Genomic DNA, 15,642 nt, shown 5'->3' on the forward strand with positions numbered 1-15,642 from the left:
GAGTGCCTTTGGCCACATTAGACTGTCAGCTCTCTAGGTTAGTGATGACAATACTGTTGTGTTTTAGTCATTATTATTATTACACAGGATTTATATAATGCCAACAGTTTACGCAGCGCTTTACAACAAAAGGGCACACAGTACAATTACAATACAAATGAATACAGAAGGATTCAGGGGGCCCTGCTCACCAGAACTTACAATCTAAGAGATAGCTTCCTATAAAACAAAGGGCAGACTGTATCCAGCAAATCTAAAACATTGATGAAGACTATGATTGATAATATTCTGTTCTGCCTGATTGACTCACTTTGATAGAATATGATTGATTGGAAGGAAAATGATGCCTCTTTGAGGAAGAGTGCATTTGGCCACATAAGACTGTCAGCTCTTCAGGTTAGTGATCACATTACTATTGTGTTCCAGCCATAGTTTCCTATAAAATAATAGAGCCTGTTATACACTGATAAAGACTATGATTGATAATATTCTGCTCTGTCTGATTGACTCGCTCTGATTGATCAGAGGGGAAATGATGCCTCTTTGAGGAAGAGTGCCTTTGGCCACATTAGACTGTCAGCTCTCCAGGTTAGTTATGACATTAATGTTGTGTTCTAGTCATAGCTTCCTATAAAACAACAGACAGCCTGTATCCAGCAAATACTATAAATTGATAAAGGCTACGATGGATACTATTCTGTTCTGTCTGATGGACTAACTTTGATCGAATTTGATTGATCAGAAAGGAAATGATGACTCTTGGAGGAAGAGTGCATTTGGACACATTAGACTGTTAGCTCTTCAGGATAGTGATCACATTACTGTGTTCCAGCCATAGTTTCCTATAAAATAATATAGCCGGTGTTTAGCAGACTGTACATCGATAAAGACTATGATTGATAATATTCTGCTCTGTTTGATTGACTCACTTTGATCAGAAGGGAAATGATGCCCCTTTCACGTAGAGTGCCTTTGGCTGCATTAGACTGTCAGCTCTCCAGGTGAGTTATGACATTACTGTTGTGTTCTAGTCATAGCTTCCTATAAAACAACAGACAGCCTGTATCCAGCAAAGACTATACATTGATAAAGACTATTATGGATAATATTCTGCTCTGTCTGATGGACTCACTTTGATTGATTAGAAGGGAAATGATGCCTCTTTGAGGAACAGTGCATTTGGACACATTAGACTGTCCGCTTGTCAGGTTAGTGATCACATTACTGTGTTCCAGCCATAGTTTCCTATAAATAATAGAGCCTGTTATACACTGATAAAGACTATGATTGATAATATTCTGCTCTGTCTGATTGACTCACTTTGATTGAACAGAAGGGAAATGATGCCTCTTTGAGGAAGAGTGCCTTTGGCCACATTAGACTGTCAGCTCTCCATGTTAGTGATGACATTACTGTTGTGTTCTAATCATTATTATTATATTATACAGGATTTATATAGTGCCAACTGTTTACGCAGCGCTTTACAACAAAAGGGTAGACAGTACAATTACAATACAAATGAATACAGAAGGATTCAGAGGGCCCTGCTCGCCAGAGCTTACAATCTAAGAGATAGCTTCCTATAAAACAACAGACAGCCTGTATTCAGCAAATACAAAACATTGATAAAGACTATGATTGATAATATTCTGTTCTGCCTGATTGACTAACTTTGATAGAATGTGATTGATCAGAAGGGAAATGATGCCTCTTTGAGGAAGATTGCATTTGGCCACATTAGACTGTCAGCTCTTCAGGTTAGTGATTTCATTACTCTTGTGTTCCAGCCATAGTTTCCTATAAAATAATAGAGCCTGTTATACACTGATAAAGACTATGATTGATAATATTCTGCTCTGTCTGATTGACTCACTTTGATTGAACAGAAGGGTAATGATGCTTCTTTGAGGAAGAGTGCCTTTGGCCACATTAGACTGTCAGCTCTCTAGGTTAGTGATGCCAATACTGTTGTGTTCTAATCATTATTATTATTATTATACAGGGCTTATATAACACCAACAGTTTGCGCAGTGCTTTACAACAAAAGTGTAGACAGTACAATTACAATACAAATGAATACAGAAGGATTCAGAGGGCCCTGCTCGCCAGAGCTTACAATCTAAGAGATAACTTCCTATAAAACAAAGGGCAGACTGTATCCAGCAAATCTAAAACATTGATGAAGACTATGATTGATAATATTCTGTTCTGCCTGATTGACTCACTTTGATCGAATTCAATCAGAAGGGAAATGTGCCTCTTGGAGGAAGAGTGCATTTGGCCACATTAGACTGTCAGCTCTCCAGGTTAGTGATGACATTACTGTTGTGTTCTACTCATAGTTTCCGATAAATCAACAGACAGCCTGTATCCAGCAAAGACTATACATTGACAACGACTATGATGGATAATATTCTGTTCTGCCTGATTGACTCACTTTGATCGAATTTGATCAGAAAGGAAATGATGCCTCTTGGAGAAAGAATGCATTTGGACACATTAGACTGTCAGCTCTCCAGGTTAGTGATCACATTACTGTGTTCCAGCCATAATTTCCTATATAATAATAGAGCCTGTATTTAGCAGAGATTATACATAGATAAATACTATGATTGATAATATTCTGATCTGCCTTTGATCGAATTTGATCAGAAGGGAAATGATTCCCCTTTCGAGGAAGAGTGCCTTTGTCCAGATTAGACTGTCAGCTCTTCAGGCTAGTGATGACTTTACTTTGTGGTATAAAAGTACAGACAGCCTGTATAAAAGAGGGGATGAAGTTGAGAGAAGAGGAGGTTTTTCTCCCTCGTACATACGCGGAGATCTGTGTGTCGCTGCCTATGTGGTGTCGGTAGGCAGAGCAGGCGGTGGTGGGCGTGTCCTGGGCTCCCAGCATTTCCATAATGAGCTGGCCATGGTCATGTCCTCCAACTTTCTTAGCGGAGATGTGACACAGATGTCATGTGAAAACCCACATGCTCGGCTCCTCGCACACACTGCCATTCTTTGCCCTCCTTCCTTCTTCCCTCCCTGTCTTTCTTTCTCTCTCTCTCCCTCCTGTCTGTGGTCTGCTTGTTGTGGGAGCTCACTTGCTTCCCATTGCATAATCCAGCCCCCCCCCCCACACCCCCCTCCTCATCCGTGCAAGTGATCAGAAGGAAATCTGGAGCGGTGTCACAGAAGAGCAGGGAAGAAAGCTGTGCGGAGCCCATACACTGACTGCACTGACACCCACGGTGCACATTGTGCCGGGAAGGGATGGTTGGCTCACTAGGTCTGCTGCTCTCCGGCTCTAGGAAGGGATTAGTCTGCTGAGTGCCCGGACTGGGATCTTCATGACTGCCTGACACTGTCACTGCCACCATGCGAGGTAAGGGGGACTGACGGACGGACGGACTGAGGGGGAAGGATGGCTAGTACCTGCACACCTGGACTCTCTGCAACTTCCTGCACTCTACACTTCTTCATTCACTTCTCTACACCTGGAGTGTGGGCACTGGGGGTGTATGAGGTGAGGTTGACGCTGGGGGTCAGGGGTGTATGAGGTGAGTGTGGACACCTGGGGGTGTATGGGGCGAGTGTGGACACCTGGGGGTGTATGAGGCGAGCGTGGACACCTGGAGGTGTATGAGGCGAACGTGGACACCTGGAGGTGTATGAGGTGAGTGTGGGCACTGGGGGTGTATGAGGTGAGGTTGGCGCTGGGGGTGTATGAGGTGAGTGTGGACACCTGGGGGTGTATGGGGGAAGTGTGGACACCTGGGGGTGTATGAGGTGAGTGTGGACACCTGGGGGTGTATGAGGTGAGTGTGGACACCTGGGGGTGTATGGGGCGAGTGTGGACACCTGGGGGTGTATGAGGTGAGTGTGGACACCTGGGGGTGTATGGGGGAAGTGTGGACACCTGGGGGTGTATGAGGTGAGTGTGGACACCTGGGGGTGTATGGGGTGAGTGTGGACACCTGGGGGTGTATGGGGTGAGTGTGGACACCTGGGGGTGTATGGGGTGAGTGTGGACACCTGGGGGTGTATGGGGTGAGTGTGGACACCTGGGGGTGTATGAGGTGAGTGTTGGCGCTGAGTGTGAACACCAGGGGTGCCCAGTGGTTTATGGGCACTGAGGACCTGGGGGGGTGTATGAAGTGAGATTGACCCTGGGATCAGGAGTGTATGGGGTGAGTGTGGGCACCTGGGGGGGCAAGAAGTGTATGAGAGGAGGCTGGGGGAGTGCTGGCAATAAGTGGCCAAGGGTGACCAATGGTGTATGTGGGGATTGTGGGCACTGAGGGGCAGGGGGGTGTATGAAGTGAGGGTGACGCTGGGGGGGTCAGGGGTATATGAAGTGAGTTTGGGCAAGGGGGGGGGGAACTGGAGGTGTATGAAGATGAAGTAAGTGTGGGCACCAGGCGTGTAAGAAGTGAGTGAGTGTGGGCACTGGGGGTGTATGAGGTGATTGTGGGCACAGGGAGTGTATGAGGTGAGTGTGGGCACAGGGAGTGTATGAGGTGAGTGTGGGCACTGGGGGACCAGGGGTGTATGAAGTGAGTGTGGGCACTGGGGGTGTATGAGGTGAGTGTGGTCACTGGGGGCGTATGAGGTGAGTGTGGGCACTGGGGGACCAGGGGTATATGAAGTGAGTGTGGTCACTGGGGGTGTATGAGGTGAGTGTGGGCACTGGGAGACCAGGGGTGTATGAGGTGAGTGTGGGTACTGGGGGTGTATGAGGTGAGAGTGGGCACTGGGGGAACAGGGGTGTATGAAGTGAGTGTGGTCACTGGGGGTGTATAAGTTGAGTGTGGGCACTGGGGGACAAGGGGTGTATGAGGTGAGTGTGGGCACTGGGGGTGTTTGAGGTGAGTGTGGGCACTGGGGGACCAGGGGTGTATGAAGTGAGTGTGGGCACTGGGGTGTATGAGGTGAGTGTGGGCACTGGGGGTGTATGAGGTGAGTGTGGGCACTGGGGGACCATGGGTGTATGAAGTGAGTGTGGGCACTGGGGTGTATGAGGTAAGTGTGGGCACTGGGGGTGTATGAGGTGAGTGTGGGCACTGGGGGACCATGGGTGTATGAAGTGAGTGTGGGCACTGGGGTGTATGAGGTGAGTGCGGGAACTGGGGGACCAGGGGTGTATGAATTGAGTGTGGGCACGGGGGACCAGGGGTGTATGAAGTGAGTGTGGGCACTCTGGGACCAGGGGTGTATCAAGTGAGTGTGGGCACTGGGGGGGGGGGGGCAGGGGTGTATGAAGTGAGTGTGGGTACTGCGGGGCCCGGGGTGTATGAAGTGAGTATGAGCACTGGGGGCCAGGGGTTGTATATTGTGAGTATGGGTACTGGGGGGCCAAGGCTGTATGTGATGAATGTGGGTACTGGGGTGCTTGGGGGTGTATGAGGTAACTGGGATCCAGGGGTGTATGAAGTGAGTATGGGCACCGGGGGTCTGGGGGTGTATGAGGTAACTGGGCTCTAGGGGTGTATGAATTGAGTGTGGTTTAGTGTGGTCTCCGGAGGGTGTATGAGGTGAGTGTGGGCACTGGGGGACCAGGGGTATATGAGTTGAGTGTGGGCATCTGGGGTGTATGAGGTGAGTGTGGGCACTGGGGGGCCAGGGGTATCTGAGAAGAGTGTGGGCACCGGGGGTGTATGAGGTGAACGTGGGCACTGGAGGACCCGGGGTGCATGAGGTGAGTGTTGGCACTTAGGAGCCAGGGGTGGCCAATGGTGAATTTGAGAGGTGTATGTGAGTGTGAGCTCTGGGGGGACTGGGGTGTATAAGATGAATGGGAAAGCAGGCACAGGTGGATTTACAAGCTAAATGTGAGTGAGGACACTGGGGGATGTACAAGGTGTATGTGAGAGTGGGCACTGAGGAAGGTGGGGGTATACAAGATGTATGTTAGTATAGGCACGAAGTGGGGTGGTGTATGTGAGTGATCACTGGAGGGCCAGGGATGTACTAGGTGAAAGTGAGTGTTGGAACCAGGGGAAATATAAAGTGTTTGTGAGTGGGCACTGGGGGGATATGCAAAGTGAGTGTAGGCATTGGGGGAACAGGGATTTACAAGGTGCATCTGAGTGTGGGCACTTGAGGGCGAGGGATTTCAAAGGTGTATGTGAGTATGAGGACGGTGGGTGGAGGGGGATGTACAAGGTATATGTGAGTATGGGCACAGGGGGGGATATTCACGGTGTTCATGAGTGCAGGCTCTGTGGGGGTGGGGGGCAGAGCATGTGCTCTTACACTTGTTAAAAGGTGTGTATGAGTGCAGGCTCTTGGGGGAGCACAGGGATGTGTACTCACCCTTCTTACAAATCACACTCCATGCAGACACAGCTCAGCAACGCTCATTGTTTTGCTTTTGGCAATTCTTGCACTTTATAGGTAGCCTACAGGTTCTGCACATCCAGTAAAGGCCAGATATTGCTGGGGGAGATGTCTTTACAGAAAAGGATACATGGTCCCAAAAATGTGCAGGACAAGTTGTGGTGGAATCTCTGAAGAGGTATATATATATATATATATATATATATATATATATATATATATATATATGTAGGTTGTCAACTACAAATCCCTGATAGTTATCATCTAATTGTTATAATTCATTCATGTCAGGGCTATGCTTGTGTTTAGTCTCAGAACCAATTTGCTTCATATTTGATAGTACATGAAAGAATGAGTTATGCGCCTTGATACCTTAACAGCAGTGAAACATGCAAGTACCTTTCTGCAGTTCAGTAGCAACTTTTAGTAAAGTAATTAGAAATGTAGGTTCAGGAACTTCCAGTGCTTTAAAATGTTTGACATTTCAACTAGGCTTGAAAAATTCTAGTGGACCAGCTGAAATGTTGATTAGATAAAAAAATGAAACTTTTCCTAGAAGATAGTGAAGGTGACTTTCACAATGACACCTATTCATAACTTAAATATAGAGCGAAGATTTAGGGGTAACTTATGTTAAAGGTCATAATGCAAGGTTTGGAAAGTTTTAGCAAGAAAACATAAACTTTTTTCATTTCTTTCCTTTTTAACTAATGATTTGTTTGAAGTTATCATTATCATGATTTCTTCTATTATTGGAAATCAGTATGCTACACTTTAGCATTAACAGTTGACTTTTCTTTAGAATACGAGAAGTTGCTAGCTTCAAATTAAATATCTAGATCCTTCACTTATTTATTCCCCACCAGCGTGATCACAGTAGCAGCTAAAGATGCTGATGTTGCACTTATCTTTAGAATAATGCATACAAATTAGTGTGAGGATGCTTAGTTGAAGGGATTTTGAAGCAATTATAGTAATAAAAAGGATATTTGGATTTAGTGATAATTGTATTTTTGTTGCTTGGCTAAGGAAAAATTGATGTGGCAAGGAATAGCAGAGCAAATAGGAAGTCACTTCTCATTGGTCATCACACACTTTAATTGTGGCGTTGCAGCATATGTTACCAGTTGAATATAAGTTTTGTCCTTGATCAATAGGATTGCAAGTAAATTGGTTGTCATATTGCTGTAGGAGATAAAAGTTCTGCCGAGGGAGAAGAAGCACAGGCAGATTTCAGGGGATTCTTTAATAAGTGCAGAGAAGCATAGACAGTCTTGTTTATGTCTATATATATATATATATATATATAGTATACACAGACATCATATAATGCATATACACGTTTGTCTATTGTATGGGTCCTATATGTGTATGTATACACACTTGACAAATATATCTATATACAGTTGTTTTGGATTCGTTTCAGGTTAAACCGAAATTTAAACCGTTTCCTACAATCGCTCTTTTTTTTTATGCACCTTTCCATCCTCACACAAATCTGTCTCTTTGCTGTGTGCAATCAAGTGAATTGTATCAAAAGCTTTGAACTCGCATTCATCCACATTTTGATCTAGGGCCAACATCAAGGATTTTTTTCATAGCCAGTGGAGTTACACATACTGAAGAAGGCAAAATGTGATACTGCTTGTTATTGTTCCTTATATTGCATTTTGCCCAACATCAATCATGACAGTTTCTTTGGCATCAAAGCAAAGTGATCATGTCTGAACTGCCTTGAATGGGAATGGTGAGAGAGATGTGTGGCACGGTAATAGGTAGACATGGGGAGATAATGTAACTCATTTGCACTTCTGGGGGCACCTGGTCTTATTCGTTTTTGGAACATGAGGTAAGTTGCGTTGAAAGTTAAATGGCAGTTACTCACATCTCACAGGGTCTGTTCATTGGTTGGAGTGAATGCATAGTATAAAATAAAATTGTCACCAAACGCCATTTCATTTTTAATGTCATGTGTCAAGGTTACATCTTTTTCTTTTGGAATGTTTCATAGAACACTTGCTGTGGATACTTTGCTTGAAGGAACATGTAATGTGTGCGAACAAAACAAAGCAAAACAAAACACAACAAAACATAACAAAACAAAAACACATATAACTGTAATACCATCATGCAGTGCTGTGATTCTTCATTATGATAAATAAATGTCCTAAAATGTTAAAGTCTCGTCAAAATTTATATTGGAATGAATTGGCAAATATCTTGAACTCTTAGAGACCTCCTTGTATTGATTAGTACAACAAGACAAAGCATATTTTATACATTATTGCCTATATGACCTTTTTTTTTGTTCACAGACGCTTTTAAGTGTCTTTTAATGGTCAATGTATATGGTGGCGTAACCGAGAATTGGTGTCATGGATATGTATTATGTAAGACTGGTATATCAAAAAGCTGTACAGGGCCTGCATGCCTAACCTAATTTTCTCCCTGTATACCTGATCATCTAATTCACTCTGATACTTGTACAGCAGCTGCATTATTGGCTAAGTAAGGCTTACTTATAGACATGATGCTGACAAACAAGGATATGATTGATGACAGAGCATGTTCAATGGCGTACAATCAAGATACTTTCTCTTTTAACTAGATATCTTGTATTCATTTTCATTTATATTAAAAAAAATATAGGAGTTACATTGTGCACCCTTGATATGTTTTTTCTTCAAATTTTTTTTTAGATGTCACATTTTTAATACTAATAACAATAGATACACTACAGATTATAACATCCTTTTGGTGTGATATCAACATCATGAGTATCTTAGATGGTGTGCTAACTTACAAAGAGAAAAAAGCTCATGTTCAGGAAAAAAAAAAGATCTTTACAAATCATGAGGGTTAATGATAATGTAGCCATCGCTGTAATGTGTGAACAACATTTATAGGTAATTAAGACAAAAAAAACTGGATTTTTGCAAATTGTGAGAGCTGTTAATGATAATACAGCCATGGTTATACTACGTGTGTACAACATTTAAAGGTACTAGATCACCTTGGTGTGCTTTCTATTTGATATTTCATGAACATCTTAGTTCAAAGACTTGGTGTGTGTCATACTGTTAGCTCTTCAAGTCATACAACCAGTGCTGATTAATAATTATGTTACATGCCAATTTGTCAAACAGACATATATATACACTCAGCTGTGACAATGATAAAGTATATTACATAGTGTAAGACATAAAAGTATCATCCTAAACAACACAGACCCTGATTAGTGTGATTTTTAAAAAAAAATAGCTTCAGCATAAACCCGCTTCACTGAACATTGTTGTGGTATATTCAATGTAGCAGTCTGTCTGACAGTTTTAGTTAAACCAAGCGGATGTTCTGTAATAATGGGGATGATGACATTTAACAAGGCAAAAACTATAGTCAATACAACCAGCAGAATATGTTCATGTGCAGTATAAGACGTAAAGATATGGAACATTTTGTAGGTTGTTTAGCTGTGCTTTATATTTTTGGCTACATTGTAAAGCTTTGTTGCAAGCAACCATCTGGTTGTAAATAATGTATTTTCCAGTTTGTTTTTTTATATTAAGCACAAGCATAAAATAGGTCCAGTTTTTAATATTAGATGCATTTACTATGTCATTGATGTATTTTATACAACTCATACAATTGCTTGTACACATAGCAGAAAAGGTGTGTTTTTGTTTCTTTGATTATGCTATGCCTTAATTTAAGATGGTGATTGGATTTGGACACAAAAAACCCCATGTAAAAAAAATAATTAAAAAGGTTATTGGGAAGTCATTTAAGTTTACATATTTTGACAGTTATGTATCCACCAAATGACAAAGATATTATAGAAATACTGTATCTCTAGTGATTTAATACTCAGTTTTAGGCTCTGGAGCCCAGGCAACACATTTTGTAAATCATTATCTATAGCAATAGTTGTTTTATATAAAACTGCATACTTTGTATAAAATTAATTGAAAAATCAAACTGTAGTGCATATATCAGTTAGCACTGAATAAGTTCTCTATGATTCTGATAAGTAAATTATATATCATAACATATCAGAGTTGCAAAAAAAAAACACAAAAGCACTGTTTGAAAAAAAAAAAAAACCTTCATAGACAACCCTGTAAGAGTTATTTAATGTCAAAAAGTTGTGATTATTTTCTTTTAAACCCATTGGAGCTAGACAATCCAATCCTGTCTCAAGTACATCAATGATGTGTTAACCCTGTCAATGTTGACCTAATATCCAGTCACCGGCCTATGATCTATCAAAGTAGTTGATATGATCTATCAAAGCAAAAAAACATATCTTGCCATTTTTAGTTTCCCATGTTAGCTCAATAATGCATTCTTCTTGTGCTCGGCCTGAGTTGCTTGTGTCATCTTGCAGGAAGAGATAACTAAGTGTATATAAATTTTATATGCAACTTGCATAATTAATAGATCAACACATTAGTCATTTATAACACGGTCTCCTTCTACGTTGTTTTCACAGCAACCAAAAAGATATGTTCATGTGAAGCGAAAAGTAGTAATTTTAATTAGGCTTTTTTCTTTTCTAATTTTACAATATCTAAAAAAATAATTATCAACAAAAGAAATGTAGCAAACTCTAAAAGTTGAAGTTGCTTTGGATCCAAACATCAACACCCTGACAGCTTTAAATATTAAATTATTGACAGCCTTTTGTCAACTTAATTTAAATTACTGTAACTGCTAATTACTATTTTAAATATATTTTAAATATAATTCTACCATAGTTGATGGTCGTGTTCTCTTTAATGGCTGGACATTTCAAACACTGCTGATGAGCATCAAATGAAAGTGTGTTTCACTGCCAAATAAATCAATTTGTTTCTTTCAAATAAAGCAGTGAATGCACCCTAGACAAGGCTTGTACTCTCAAACTGAAGGATGTCTGCTTTGTAGCTAAAGACAAAGGAAGCACACAGGAATAAATATTGATTGAACTAATCATCTGATGAATAGGAATGAGCTTAACCAGTACACCATTATAATGGGCTGTGTTAACTAGCACCCTTTTGTGGCCCATATGCTGCCCTTTCAACCCGTGACCCCTACCATTCAGCACATATTGAGGAACACCACAGGTGTTATAACGGCATCTAGGGCAAATGAAGCTAAATAAAACAGTTGTGTAAATAACAGACAAAAGAATAGTTACACTCAGTTCTCCCTAGAACAACATGATGGACAGACAATGACATAGACATAGACCATGGTGATCAGACCATGACTGTGTGACAGCTTTGTTCAGAATCACTGCTTTAAATGAACACTTCCAGACTGGCATGAGAAGGCATCCTCTGGACTTATGTACAATCAAGTTGCTTCCCTGTTAGCTGTCTATATCCATAATGATGACCATTTGTCATGTCCCCATTATTATGTAGTATGTTTATTCGATGGCTTGTGTTTTTTCTGTTTCTGTTTATCATCTGTACTCTTTAAGTATCATTAACCTGTTCTAAATATGACATAGTTAGAGGAGTTGCCAAAATCCAATTTAATAAAACACTATTACAAATATGCATATGATTTAGTACTTGTTAGATAGGTTAAGTAAATTCTGTATCTTATGATTTGACATAAGTTATGTACTGTAGGTTCAAAATGGACATTGCTTATGGAAAGTGGAAGTTATTATTATTATTATTATTATAGAGAGTTTCATAACCCACATGTTATTATTGTAATGTTGTTAGATGAATACTGACCAAAGATACATATATGCTGTCTTCTTGTTTTGCAGTTGACGAGACTGCCAATATTTCCACATAAATGATGAGTCAAAGTGTAGAAATATGGAGGTCACCTAGGAGCTTCTTTAATGGTTGACTATATATATATATATATATATATATATATATAAACAATACATTTGACAATTTGACAATGAAGCTTGAAAAGAAAAAGAGCCAGGAGCCACTACTTCTAAGAATGTGAACTACAGAAAAACATTTAAAAGGAAAAACTTAACTGTTGATTTCAAGAGTGACATAACCACATTTTTTTCAATATATCTGTCATTATTAGGAAGGTTAAACATACTTCTAATATTTAGAATTGTTCAGCAGAACTTCTGTATAATATTTTTTCTTGGCTTTATCGCAGTGTCCGCTTCTTATTCCAGTGTCTCCTTACATAGATTTGTTTAATAGGGCAGCACAAAGAAAACCTATAGCAACTAACCAGATAAGATCAGTTCCTATCATGTTATAGCATTTAAAAGAATGATATACAGTTGCTGATTGATACTATGCTGGACAAATTTATCTCTGAATTATTAAATAAGCTTAGTAGTTTTTTTTTCTTTACAGTGTTTGACCATATAATTAGGCGCTTTAGGTTTTTTTAACTCTAATTCATAAAATCATCTTATTATATTTGTTATTGAATATTACAAGCTATTTGTTATTCAATAGTTTTCTTGTCTGGCTCTCCTATTTATTTCTCCTTAACCTACACCTTGGTGCTTCAGTTTCTGTTACTTATATATAATTAAAATTTAATCAGTATGTAATCCAAGTTTGACACTATGCATTAGAAATACAGCAGAAATAGCTGTTATTTAAACATTTGTCTACATTAAAGTGAACCTGTACAGAAAGAGATACCAGGGGCTGCCATCGAAGACCTTCATCCAAGACTACTAGTTGCCTGGCTGTCTTAAGCTTCTGTAAATCAATAAGTTACTGACCTGGAACAAGCACGCAGATTAGAAAGCCAATGTGGTAGTAGAACTCCAAATCATTGTGCTTGTTGCAGGTCAGTGCTTCAGAAAGTATTGAAGCCAGAGGTTCAATTCTACAGTTAGGTAACTAGCATTTCAGAGGTAGGCAGTGGAAGCCCCTTCTTCATTACTTGAAACCTTCTCTAAAATTCAATAATCTTAATAGAGGTTCCTTATCGTTGAATGACCATTAGTGCCATATTTAAGGCTCAGTCAGTGCAGAGACATTAAGGCAAATGATTTAAAAGAATTAAAGAAATAATGATCTACAACTGCCTTATTAGCAAAATTATCAAAAGGGCCCGTAACCCAACTAGACCATTGTGCGGGAATTTTCTCACCAAGATTTATGTTATGACAGTACAATAAGTGCCGGTTCACATATAGGCAAATTGATCGTGGCCTGAACCGTATCCAATCCACATGACATGTGAAATAACATTGCTTCCTATGGTGCCTGTTCACATATGTCCGGTGTACTGGCAGTGTAGATTCAGTGTGGATTGGAAAAGAGACCTGTCTGATTTCTGAGCAGTGCAATCCAGTTGAGGTGCTGATCACAAGCTCATTGAATTCTATGTGAACCGCTTCTGAAACGCACATGTCATGAGTTTGTGAAAATGATTTTGGGCCTGTTTTCTCTATTCAAATCCTGACCTGAACCACACCTGAGCTGCTAAACTACCTCTTTGCATTTCGCACTGAAACTGGAGCTGTCAAGCTTCACCAAATATATGTGAATCAGCATTAAATGATTCTTAGCAACCTGATGCAATTGCTCATACTGGATTCATTTTGTAATGCTTAGTGGCAGAAGATTGCTTGAGTAGATTTCAGGCAGGGAGCCTTATAGGAGTCTGCGTGGCTACGTGTTTCCACGTAGTGGTACGTACTCTCTATAAAAGCTAGGGAGGCTGTTTTGTTTATGAACATTTGCTTAATAGCAGTGTGAAAATGTGCTATGAAATAACTGACATCAGTGGACTGCTAGGTGTTTTGGCCAACCAAATAATAGGAGTGAACCAATTACTTGGGTTGAAGTGTTCTCTATACCCCATCTGAAAAGTTATGTCACAAATACAAAGGATACAGACACACTTTCTTTTTTTATCATGTATTGCTATAAGGAGCACATTAGAACTTTTGTTACGTTTTCTAAGATTCCTGTTCCTTAGGGTTTGCTTACAGCACACATCAGGATTTATTGTGCACACAACACATGTGCACTGGTGTGCGATGTGAATGAGCACTGCCATGTGCTGCAGTGTGCTAAAGGCTTCCTTTTTTCCATTTATTTATTTTTTAACTTGTATAAAATTCTATTTGCTGTATGATAGTTTATTGAAATGCACAGCACAAAAACGCAGCATGTTTTATTTTCTTTTAGCACATACCAATACAACACCTTGAAGTGATCTGATGCCATAGGATATAAGGCAAATTGCCTTCTCCTTGTGTTGGGCATTGTTACCCAACTCAGTCCAGTGCCACTGGTGTGAACAAGCTTTTACTGGGCATTTAGATAACTATTTGATGCACAATAGAATCTGAGATATTAAATAAAATGTCCAAATGAAATTATGCTTACCTCAGCAAACTGTATCTACCATACAGACAAGCTAAGCACGAGCACAAAGTAGCCATATTCCATTTACTTTTTTCAGTGGTTTAAATTAAGATAATTCACACAAAAGTAAAAGCAAATGTGAAACCCGTCAACCTCATATCCTTTTAGGTCATATGTGGACGAGTATTTAGTGGCAGGTACATAAGATTTGCTTGGTAAACTAACCCTTAATTAATTCCTTACGGGCTGTTAATTGTTGACGTTATAAAAATTGCAGAGATCTATGACCTCGGAGGCACTAATCAACTGGTTGACTTTTTTTGTGCTCATACAGTTTCTTTTAGACCCCCTTGTAGATGTCTGGTTGGCAAAGCACAAGCTTTAGAGGAGTTTGAAAAAGGGCATGTGAGCTGATACATGACCTGCAACAAGGGCTCAGAAGACCATTTTATAAACCCAAAAACTTCTGTGAAATTTGAATGTTCATTTCAAAGCAATAACTTAAAACATTTCAGATCATAGTGTTATAGAGCAGGCTAAGCAATGTAGAAAGTATTCTGTCTATCTTTAATTAATGCTGGCAGAGATGTACCTTCTTTTAAATCCCTTACTCTGTAACACAAACCTACATTTAGTCAGTAGTTCTGTATCTGAACAGCAGAAAAGGTTTGAGCACAATTAACTTTGTTTTACACTGTAATATTAAATAAGATGCTTTTAAGACACGTGCAAACTCAACAAAACATGTTTTTTGTGCTTCCTGACCAAGTATGTTTATCATATTTGTATTATCGTATCCCATCCGTATTATCATTATCAATGTTATACAATATTATATGGTGCTTCCAGGCTTTAGTATTTGTGTTGAAAATGTAATTTAATTATATCATTGGATGAGGTTTCCTAAAACAAAATGGAATTTGCAGTTCACCGGTGGCATTACCTAATAGGTTAACTGAATTTACAGCATGAACATTTTTCTAATTTGTAAGTCAAGGCTGGT

The 15,642-nt window shown here is 40.1% G+C and overlaps 1 protein-coding gene across 1 annotated transcript in view; it reads left to right on the forward strand.

Annotated features, from left to right (window-relative positions):
- Window positions 1–2,931: 2,931 nt before the first annotated feature.
- Window positions 2,932–15,642, forward strand: part of RORB (RAR related orphan receptor B) — a 321,322-nt gene continuing 308,611 nt past the window's right edge. The window contains exon 1 of the mRNA XM_089691078.1: window positions 2,932–3,370. Coding sequence (XP_089547204.1) covers window positions 3,364–3,370 — 7 coding nt within the window. The 5' untranslated portion in view covers window positions 2,932–3,363. The remainder of the gene's footprint in view (window positions 3,371–15,642) is intronic.

This window comes from Staurois parvus, unplaced genomic scaffold (genome assembly GCF_062004578.1).
Source record: "Staurois parvus isolate SC_StPar_1 unplaced genomic scaffold, SC_StPar_1.0 ptg000549l, whole genome shotgun sequence".
In the NCBI taxonomy this organism is placed as follows: domain Eukaryota; kingdom Metazoa; phylum Chordata; class Amphibia; order Anura; family Ranidae; genus Staurois; species Staurois parvus.